This window comes from Nothoprocta perdicaria, unplaced genomic scaffold (genome assembly GCF_003342845.1).
Source record: "Nothoprocta perdicaria isolate Ctin4 unplaced genomic scaffold, notPer1 scaffold_33, whole genome shotgun sequence".
NCBI classification, from domain to species: domain Eukaryota; kingdom Metazoa; phylum Chordata; class Aves; order Tinamiformes; family Tinamidae; genus Nothoprocta; species Nothoprocta perdicaria.
The window spans coordinates 5,130,110-5,141,301 of NW_020455566.1; the positions used below are offsets into that span (position 1 = coordinate 5,130,110).

The following is an 11,192-nucleotide window of genomic DNA, read 5'->3' on the forward strand; positions in this document are numbered from 1 at the left end:
GGAGAATTGTTGAGGATTTTGTTCTTTTTCAAGTGATTTAAACTATTTTAGGACATTAGGAAGCTTTTAATATATGATATGATGATATATTGATATATGATGAAGATGCTTCTTTGGTACATTCTTCCTGACTTTCTGCATGTCTCCAAAGATGGAGTGATGAAGCCCAGAGTAATCATTTGTAGCATGAAACTAGCTCAAAAGCATATAGTCAAAATCAGCACCTTCATCATCATACACCTAAACACACATCCAGAATAGGGAACAGCACTAATGGTTCTTATTTTACATTTACCAAGGTCTTTACTTGAATTTCTTCTGTACCTGAGCAGAACAAGGAGCCTGGGCTGTGTCTCACTTGTGGGTGATGCTGGATTATTTACTATTGAGTCGATTATACTTTCATACTGAGTGATTTTAACAATCAGCAAGTCTTCACATTCCCCAAATAGATGTCAAATTTCACCCCTCTCTCAGTTATCATCAACAACATCAGCATCTACAGCATCAGTAGCATCTATAGAGACTAACCTGTGCAATCAGACTCAGTTTTGAGCTTGTCACATAAGGCATGCCTGTGGCAGGATTTTTATTGCTGGTGACAGTGAGCAAGAGGAAGGAACAAGCTAGATTCTTTGATGAAACTGAAGGGTTGGCTGTTAGAAATAGCATCTCTTTGCAAATAGGACATATGGTTTGATTCCTGTGAGATACTGTGAGCCTAAACCTCTGAACATCCTTTTTTAACTAATTGCTTCAAACAAACTAACTATTGCTTCATTTCAACAACAAGGATAGTTGTAATCAAGGATATCACCATTCAAAAATCAAACAGCAGAGAATTGAAGACATTAGCTTTTTTTTAATGGAAATTCATCTTTCAAGTCACACACTAAAAGAAAAAAAAGGCAAACAGATATAAAATAGCAGAACAATACTGTGACAATTCCAGGACATTATATATTTCAGAGCACACACCATTAATCATTATCATAAGCAGACAGGTTGAGAGCTTCATAGTAGTTCATTTGGAATCTTCAGCCTTTTGCTGATCTTCTTCCCTTAGGTCTTCCTTAGATGTTACTGGTTAACATGGCATACTTCTGAGTTAGGCTATCTCAGCAAAAACGTTTCTGCTTGTTCTTCCCCCTCCCCATTCCACTTACTAATGTTGATGCTCCCTTCAGCTCAGCTGCTGACTTAAAAGATATAAAACAGATGAGAATCCATGTCCTGCTGGGAAAAAGTAAGCCTGACAAGAAATTCAGGGCAATGCCTTTATTTTCACATTAGCCAGATGTCAGGGGCCGGTGATGGGAACTTTTGTTGCTGCGTACCCAGTGTATTAAAAGAGCCCTGTAGCTCAGTTACTGGTACCAGCTCAGGTCAAATAGTGCAGAACAAGACCCCAGCTCCAGCAGTTTACCATCACTCTTTAGAGGCTCCTACAAGTGGGTTGGATTGTAATAGGCTTGATATTGCTATGAAGCAAGGGCTTCTCAGGGAGGCACCAACAGCGATACAAATTTCTTCCCTGTGAGTGGAGCTTAGATTCCTACATAGGGAGGTGGAGATTCCTTGGAAGGCAACTCTACAGCTTCTTCGTATGATGGCAGCACAGCCTAGAAAGAGAAGACCATTAGACTTGCTCTGGAATCACAAAAAGTGTTTCATTTGGATGAATCCAAATGGATTTGATGGATTTGAATGGATCTGGATTTGATCTTAGGCAAGTTTATCTTCCAAATACAAAACAGAGGAAGAAAACTAACTGCACAGGTTGTAAAACGACAGAGGGCAGGAATCCAGAAGAGTTAGAGACAAGCAGCACTTTATAACCACTTTACTAGTAGTTCCACCCACTTCTCCCAAAGCATTGATGCAATAAGTGGACCAAGGCTCTGTAATGTCCAGCCTTTCAGCCTTGTTGCATAAGCAAAGAGGCGAAGCTCTGCAGGAAGTCATTCCTGAGAGCCATCATGCAGGTTCAGCAGAGGCACACACTGCTGGCAAGACAATACTCATTGTATTTGCCAAGGTTCAGTAAGACAAATACCTTCACTTAGCTTTCCCTATTCTTCCTCTTTACTTCTCACCTGTCTTTACAGTATCTCCTATTTTTTGACAGTCTTAGAAATCCTTGCATTGTCTCAAAGCAGCTGGATGCTACTATTAAAGAGATCGTCAATAGTCTAGGTAAGGACATTGATATTCATGGCTAAGCAAATGGTTAAGATGAAGGGCAGTGCACTCAGCCTCTCAGACATTGATCCAGCAAAAAGTGAAGACTAGCAATTTTAAGCATGGGTAGTACAATTAGGCACGTAGACCAAAGTTCAAGTGAAATTAAAAGCGTATCTCTGGATCAGAGATTAAGACGGATATATCCTCATTTATCTGCTTTGCCTGAAGTCCATGTTTCAGGTTTCTTGATGATTCCTTTGTCTTTGAAAGGTTTTATATCTTTCAAAAATTAAAAAAAAAACTAATTGAAATCTGACCATTAGAACCTGCTGATGTAAAATTGAAGGTTTGAATTATCTCTCAGGCTGCCAAAGAGACAAGATTAAGAACCATCATGCATCTCCCTAGTCCAAACCATGCCTTTTCATTATGGAAAGTAGAACCTTTACTCACCTTCTCAATTGTTTGTGAGTCAACTTTCACCTCCCCTCTCTTGCTGGCTTTAATGTACTTAAAGCAACCGAGGACACATTTGAACATATAGGCCTGAGAAAGAGAGAGAAGTCCACCAATGCAGATCAACAACAGCATTTCCCCTTTTGCCAACAGCTGACCACTGCTCTACTGTCACCCTAGAAGTGAAAGCCTTACAGAACACTAGGTATTGCACGTCATGGCCTCAGATCAGTCTGAACTCTTTGCTAGAAAGCTGTCAACTGCACTTGTTCGGAGCAGTGCAGAGGTGTGAGGAGTCAATTAATAACATTATATACAAAGGACATGCTCAAGATCCCCAAGAGCTCAAGGTCATCAGAAAGGAAAGGGAAACATGTTTTATATCCATATTATTTTTCTGAGCAAGACATAAAGTTCATGTGCTTCAGAATAAAACCCTGGGGCTTCACATCCCAGAAACACCCAGACCTACTGGTGAACAAGGACTGACCTGAAAGGTCAGCTCATTCAAGAAGAGCAACCCTTCCTTGCACCTCTGAGTTGTAAGATAAAATAAAGGGTTTTTTTTTTTTTTTTTTTTTTTTTGAGAAAAATGGTTCAATTGACAGATTGAGGCACAAGAAAATAAGCAAGGTCTGTGAAACATACCACATTAAATAAATATTTTCCCTACTAYGTGCAGTGWGGCAAAGTCRTGTGYCTCTTATTTTTTTTGGCATAAGACTRYACTTTAAAARCAGTWGGCATTTTCAAAAAAACACATGGAGTTATATGCCCCAAGAACAAGATATCTAGCTTAGGACTTGCTGAAGCAAGGAGAACTGTTTCTCTTGACACAAAGCCAAGACAAAGAACAAGGAATGAGCTTTTTGTGTTGAAGGAATCCATCTCACATGGACCTCCAAAGACAAGGAAGTAAATCCAAATGTAGACAACTTTTAAGTAATATTGTAAAAGCCTTCCTCTCCCTAAAACCTGCCCATATAGAGTGCAAATATGCACAACACAGAAACCACCATTTAAACTGAACCAAAACCACTCATCTTCTGAAGAAGCTCCAGTAAATGAAAATAAAGAAGTAAGAATTCTCCTCCCCCTTTTTAAACAACTTTGATTTCAGAGCAGTTTGCTTCAGTGCCAATCCACCATCTACACTGAAATCAATGAAGGAGTTGACTGAAAGAGTTCCCAATGAAGGGAACAAGCATTTGTGCCAGCTCCCCCAGAAATACATTAGGAACTGCCTTCATTTCCCAGAGATGCTTTGTTCCTCTTGATTTCTGCATTCTCATCCACCGTGGTAGTGGAAGAAATGTTCATTTATATGAGAAAAAGGTTTCTATGAGCAAAGAGAGGGAGGAGTGACTCAGTCCTCTGAGCACTGTTGAAGAAATACTTCCTGCTCAGGGGGTTAGCAAGTCCTTGCAGGTCCCACAGAAGAGTCACAGGCAGAGACAGGTAGGAAAGCAGGTATCCTGACTTTTCCATCCGACAGATCCACCTTCTAGCCAGCTGACTTACTCTGTAGAGTGGGATGCACACTATTTGGGGGAAAAAGTTGCCAGCTGGGGGGCAAACAGATGACAGCAGACATACAAAAACAACATATCAATGGAAGGGCAATAAAAGCTTGTGAAGGGCCATGAAGCAAGGCATTTTATGGAAAAAGATCCTGGATTCATCAAGCATATATAGATGCCATCCCTGGTTGTGGAGGAGACAGGGAGGTGGGCCCTAAATGGGCCAAATGGCCTTTTAATTTCTAAAATATTGCATGTTGTCATGTTCCTCATCAAAACTTAATCATTTGTCACTTAATCACAAGTCTCTCATAAAAAATGTTTTGGTTACACATGGGAAAGGAGTGAAGCGATTGTCACTGTGTTCAAAGGATGGAGTTCTTGGTAACTTCTTGTAGCGGAAGAAGGGGAATTTTAAGGACTTTAGTAGACCAAGGAATATTTGTGCGTGTCCAGTCTCCTCACAGACACCAACACAAACAGCCACATTAAGTTAGATAGACTTGTAGCTTGTTCTGGGTAAAATTGCAGCCAAGCACTGTTTGCTATGTCAGTGAGATTTCTGCTGAAGACTCAGAGTGCTACGCCAGTCAGGTGTCAGTGTTATCTCTAGAGCGTATGGCCTGCAGTTCTTGCAAATACTAAAAGATATACTGAAGTGATGTCTGAAGTGCAATCAAATAAGACATTATGCTCGATGATGCCTTGTCTGACCACTCGGAAAGCATGTGGATTTAAAAAAAAATACTTTCCAGCTAATAAGTAGCATTTTTCACTGTGACAGAGTCTACTCAAGTACTTGGAGAGGTCTACTGTTCTTAGCTGGTCTGAAACCCCTCAGTGAAAACCTGTTCTCCAGTCCATTGAAGCTGGAAGAATAGAAGTCTTTTCATGGTGAAGTTTCCTAGGAGGTAAGCAGGATTTAACAGCTCACAGGTTTTAATTAAGTTTTGGGATATCAGTGTGCATAACTCCATTCACATTAGTGCAGGTACGGCAGTTTACCCATGTGGAAGATGTAACCTGCTGCTTAATGATCTTATTTGTTTTGGCATACAACAGCAGAATCCTGTCCTGTATTTGTTTCCAAACTTCTTATCTTTCTAGAAGTGAATGAGTAGGAATTGTCTATAAATATGAGAGAGGCTTTGCTTTTATATCTCACACTTGCAGAAAGACATAAACAACTCAAATATCAAACCTACCTCAGACACTGATGCTATTAAGCACAAGAGAAGGCCAACAAGGCTTTCCAAAAAGCCCTAGCAGGTTAGAGAGTGAAGAACTGATTCCTTCTATTCCCCAGATAAGTAAGCTGTATTACAGCCTTCATGACTCAGCAGACGCTGCAGGCATTTACCTTGAGGAAGAGGACAGCAATGAATGCAATGGTGAAGGTGACCATTATTTTGGCATATTCTTCTTTTGGCAACTTCTGAAGGGTTGGCAAGAAGACCTGTGAAAAGAGGAGAGGGTCTCCATCACAAACTCTTATTCCTCTACAGTGTCACTCAGAGTTGTGGATATCACCACAAGTTTCTCAGCCTGACTTTCCAGAAGATAGGAAAAGCCCACTTTCTTTTTCCTTCTTGAGAAGGGCAGATCTCCAGCTGCTCAGAGGTATTGCTACTGTTTACACTTCTTTGTTAAAAATTTTCAGAAGAATATTCAAATGAGAATCAAGGAAGTATGACTATTTAATAAAGATGAAACTCTGATCTGTTTTCTGTGTACACAGGGAGGCTGTATCCAAATCACTCTGCCCTGCAATTTGCATCCTCAAGACTCTTACAGGAAAAATAGGGTGTACTTTTAAGGAACAATTGCATAAGCAAACTGTCAGTCAAGAACACTGTGTTTTTGGGAACATATGGCAAAATCCTATTTTGTCACCAAACAGGAATTCTGGATATACTGTGAAGAAAGCTTGCTTTGTCATAAGAACTGCTGAAATAAACTTCCAAGTGGTTAACAGCATGACAGAGATCATCTAGGCTTGCTCACTACCTACCGCATTCTCCGAAGACTTGAGGCTGAGATAGGTTGGGACCTCCATGTATGAGCTACACAGAGTGAGGATACTCAGACTGAAATCCAGTAGCTGCAGAGCCAAGAAAGGGATCTTTGAATGTCCCTGCTGCACAGGCGAGAAGAGGAAAATGTTTCCTTTAGGGTTATAAGATTATACGACATCTATAGAGTTGCTCTATTTACACAGGTTCTGTGTTTTATTCTCATTTACAGCCTAATATAAGTCACTTATGCTAGCTGAAACGTTGACTCTGGAGAGCATGGTGGTATTCATAGCTTATCTCCAACCATTTCCAGCATTGGCACACTCAGAACAACTTCCCCAAAGCCCTGAGAAACAACATAAAATTAATAAACAGGAACATTCCAAAATGTGGGAAACCAACTTATGTTGCAGCTATCACTGTTTCTCCTTGGGCACACTCAAATCCACCAAGGCTGTGTCCTGTTTCCAACAATAGGCAGTGTAGGAACTACATAGTCATGAAGAATTGTGACATCAAATAACAACAATTATTAATTTTGCATCAATCTCCATCTCATACTGCCCTTCCCCATATCACCACCATCCCAGAAGGAAGCCGTTACCTACCACGTGGCTTAGAGATGACAAAGAAATGATTGCTGGGACTTGTATGTAGGAGCTGAACATTGTTAGGAGGCTGAGGAGAAAGTCCATGATTTGTAGAGCAAGGAATGGAATCAGGAGACGTTCTCTCCTCTGAAAAAGAGGTAAAAGAGTGCCAGTCATTTCTATTCTAAGCAAAATAATGTGAGTAGGTATCAGTATTTTAAAGGCCATGTAATAAGATACTTTAGGAACATATCCTTTCCTGAAATCTCTGCACCTAATTCCATATACAGTTGCTTCAGAAAGTGAAAGACATCAAAATTCATTTTCATTTTTTCTTCCTCATGGAGTTTTCCTAAGTGGCATTGACACTTCATCACAGAACTGTTGTTTAGCTACCCCAAAAGTTTTGCTACAAGTAAAGATGTGTTCCCAGACCAAAACAGGGCCAATGGAAATCTAATCCCCACTGTTGTAGGAGAGTTATAGTTTAACTCCAGAGTCTGACTTGGAGCATGGGGAATGAGGCAATGCCACAGCATTTCTAAATCATAACATTCCTCAACACAAAAAGTAGTTAGGATTGAAATATCATCCAGATCTGGTAATCTTGGCAGTTAGTAGCTTTGCAGATGATCTAACAATCCACATTTTCCTTTTATAAAAGAATTGAGACATTCGTCTACCATTATGATCATCACATACTTCATACTTCAATGTTTTCACTAATTGTTCTTCTGGTGCCCTCCTCTACTACCTCCAAGTTCAGAGAGGCCCCAGAAAGCTGCTAGATGTTATTTGTGGAGGGCATACCTTCACCACACCAAGGAGGAGGTTGAAGCTGATCACAAACAGCATGATGATCAACAGGAAACTGGTGACGACATCAGCTAAAAGTAAAAGAAATAAGATATTAGGGTGTAACTTTCAGTAATGTGGTAATTAATTCAGGCACACCTCTAGGTGACATTTAAAGCACAATAATCTGTTATAGAAAGAATAGATGGAAGTGGGAAAACCCTGCAGCTGGCAAGTTGGAAATTGCTGCTTTCTCTTTTTACTGCCACTTTTTCATCTCTGTTTGAAGTTTGTTTCTTTAGCAACAGAACACTAGGCTGCACAAGCTGTCTGCTCAGGCAGATGGGAGCCAAAACCTTTATTGCCTGGATCAAAATTCTATCTCGAACTACAGCATGGAGGTAAAATGAAATAGTAGGAAGGAAGAGTGATTTTAGGTAATGATTGATAGGTCTGATTTGGAAATTACTTTGTGTGCTCAAGGATAGATAAGTTAAAAACAGTCAGAACTGAGGAGAAGTCTGGAAGATACTCAATCAGCATGTGCAGGTTTGAACCACCTACCTAGTATGGACTTCAGAATTTCAGGGTGAAACATCTCATCACCAGTCTCTGTAATGTATGATGTGCCTTATTAAAAATAAATCTATGTGTGAGGAGAACAGCATAAGACACTTCTTAGGCTGCTAGATAATCTTTGTTAACTGCTTTGGATCCAGGAAGACGATTTCTATGTGCATAGCTGCCTACAGACCAGTTCTCAGGAGGCAATTTTCTTTCTTCTTAGTGCAGCCTGCCCTGACAAGGTCCACTGAAGCCTTCTTTACACAGGATACACACTTGCGCCTTATAATGGTCTGGCTAGTGTGAAATTTTTTCATAAARTTATTTTGATTCTTGCTGGGAGGAAGCAGATCTCTCTAAAAGCAGAACACTGCTAGGTTCCTTATCCACCTCCACATAATGTCCAGTCTTTCAGMGTGCCTCTTCCAACTCACTCTCACCCTTTCATTCTTTGTGCTTTTTATTTGGCTTAAATAGCAGCTGCCTGTTTGAGGTCTCTAATTTCCAAATGCTAGAAGAAAGGGTTTAAATCCAGTAGAAAAGATTTACTAGTTTTATCTTCTTTAAAGCAGCCAAAAAATTCTCTTAGCCTCAGGAAGATCTGATTGTCTGTTAGCATCCTCTCTACTATKCTTTTATTAAATAAATCCAGTGTCTAACKAYATCTCTTCTAGTACCCCTTTCAGCTCTTCCTCCTACTTTAATAAAGAATTCTAGAAATCTTGCTTTAGCAAGCCTGTTGGATTCACAAAAGATTCCAGCTGCAATGAAAGCCTCCACTGCTCCCCTTTACTCCTTCTCCACTTCTCCCATGAAGATTGCACTCCATCTTCCCCAGCTTTGCCTTTTGCCTATTCTTGGTACCGTGTAACACCCTTGGTTAGGGGGAAAAGGAGCTTATTTCAGAGTTATTGGACACACCATGCTGTYATTAACCAGATAATGCCAACACTGCCATTCACAACAGAAAAATGAGCCAGAGTGGTTCCAATTATGGTTGTCCCAAGCTGAGAGAGAGCAATAGCAGAGAAGGGCAGACCTCCACCCAGGGCTGCATACAGCGTGTGGCAGGACATCAGTGCCCATTAGATGCAGCAGCTGCAACATATGCAAACTGTCAAGCACTATATCCAGTTTCGGCTGAGGTGAGTATGGATTAATGCCAGCAAAAGAAAGGACTCAGAAATATGACCAAAACCAAGAAATGGAGCTACTGAGAAGCTCTGGAGACCTTCTAGGGCTGTAAAGGACTTGCCACCCAGGCTGAGCCTCAGTGGACAATGAAGGCAGGTGGCAGCAGCAAGGTGGGGAATTTTACATCAGTAAAAGATAAAAGATAAAAGGTGTCCAACAAATCCTTAATCTGTATCAGGAAAAAAGGAGCTCTTACAGCACAGAAACAGGAAATGCCTTTTGCTTATAGTTTGAGAAACTAAAAAAAAATCAGAATTTGTTTACCCCAAGGTGATGAAAACTGAAATACAGAAGACGAGGAGGAAGTCATGGAAAACTGCATAGAAAGCAAGAAGCCAAATCCACAAAGCCCAAATCAAAAGAGACAGGAAAGATGCTGCTGCAGAAGAGACTGCTTGCAACTTTGAAGCTCTTGACAGTCGAAGGAAAAACCTAAGCAACAAGGCAGAAAACCAAACTGGCCTCTCACAAATGGGAGGATAGAGACAAGGCCGTGATTCAGTGCACAGAGRATTAAAGAGTCTTGAACCATGAGGTTAGCATGAGGCCAGCATAAAAATGAAGAGGGAAAAAAAAGGCTTAAAAACAACAGAGACAGACATAAAAAGGAGACCCTATCCTGACAGACCTACTCTCATTAAAATCAAAAATACTGCTGTGATGATACTGAGGAAAGCAAAGTTTTGGAGCTAGATTGGTACGTTGTTCTAACAAAAACCTGGGAAAACTGCAGCCAGCATTCTCCAAAGCAATCACCAAGCAAGTCTATACTATGCACTGAACTGAGCTACAGCTGCAGAGGGGGCCATTTAGACCATGACTCATTGAAATAACCTTCAAACCCACCCAGACTGAGCTGCTTCTGAAATAATGCTGTAGGTGAAAGGTGTAAACTATAACATGAAACATTTGCTTGGTGCCTTCTTAGGAAAATTCATCCAAATTTCCATTTCTTACTCATGATTGATGCTTAATCCCTTTTGAAATAGCCTAAGTGAATCTTAGCCATACTTAATAAAACCCAACCGGGCTCATTTGAAAAATGTGAATCCAGCTGTTAGTAGTAACTTCACTCAGACAACAAACACCTCTGTTTTAGTGCTTTTCACTATGTCTGACTGCTCTCCTGGAGACAGTGAGTCTGGCTGTTCAGGAACCTGATGTACTTGTTTCCCTATTGCTCCATGCAGAGGGTTTCACCCCCACACAACCTAGGGGAGTGAGGAAGGACACACTGGATGAGCCGGCAAGTCCTTGCTGCTATAGGTTGTATTTCTTTCTGGGAAATCCTTGCAACATAGGGCGTGAAAGTCTCATTTTCAGCTTTCTGAGCATAGCAGAGAAAGGTTATCTTAGCTTAAAGATTCACACTTGAGTGACTAAGAAGTTCTCTGCATTTGTTGCTTTCAACCAGTTTCATGCAAAATTAGCATTTTGACATGACATACATGACAAAGTAATATTTGGGGTTTGAGAACTACAGGATGTGGGTTGGTACAGCCCACGGAAGTGCCTTTAGCTGTTAGGTATAAGATCCCTACAAGGTGTGGTGGATGATGCAGAGAGTCAAGGGCATGGATGCATGGCATAAAGGGCAATGAGATGGTGACAGCCTTGGGTAAACCACCCAGCTGTGGAGTGTAGTGCGGATCTATGACTTTGCACCATTCTGTGACTCAGTTCATTGTCCAGAGTAGCTCTATGAAAGAACTGTTTTTTTCAGCTCAATATTTTCCTATAAAATAACTAGTGTGAGAAGAGGCCCAAGAGAATGTGTAAGTGATCTACACATGGGGAAAAGAAAGAGAAAGAGAAAATAGAATTGACTGCAAAGAMTATTGCCGAGAGAAAAGCAAGGCTGGAGTAGTAGTTGA

The 11,192-nt window shown here is 40.7% G+C and overlaps 1 protein-coding gene across 1 annotated transcript in view; it reads right to left on the minus strand.

Annotated features, from left to right (window-relative positions):
- Positions 1-901: 901 nt before the first annotated feature.
- LAPTM5 (lysosomal protein transmembrane 5) overlaps positions 902-11,192 on the minus strand; it is an 18,284-nt gene continuing 7,993 nt past the window's right edge. Inside the window, exons 3-8 of the mRNA XM_026043521.1 lie at positions 7,576-7,652; positions 6,784-6,912; positions 6,172-6,297; positions 5,521-5,616; positions 2,638-2,730; positions 902-1,622 (exon numbers count right to left, since the gene is read on the minus strand). Of these exons, the coding sequence (XP_025899306.1) occupies positions 1,548-1,622; positions 2,638-2,730; positions 5,521-5,616; positions 6,172-6,297; positions 6,784-6,912; positions 7,576-7,652 (596 nt within the window). The 3' untranslated portion in view covers positions 902-1,547. The remainder of the gene's footprint in view (positions 1,623-2,637; positions 2,731-5,520; positions 5,617-6,171; positions 6,298-6,783; positions 6,913-7,575; positions 7,653-11,192) is intronic.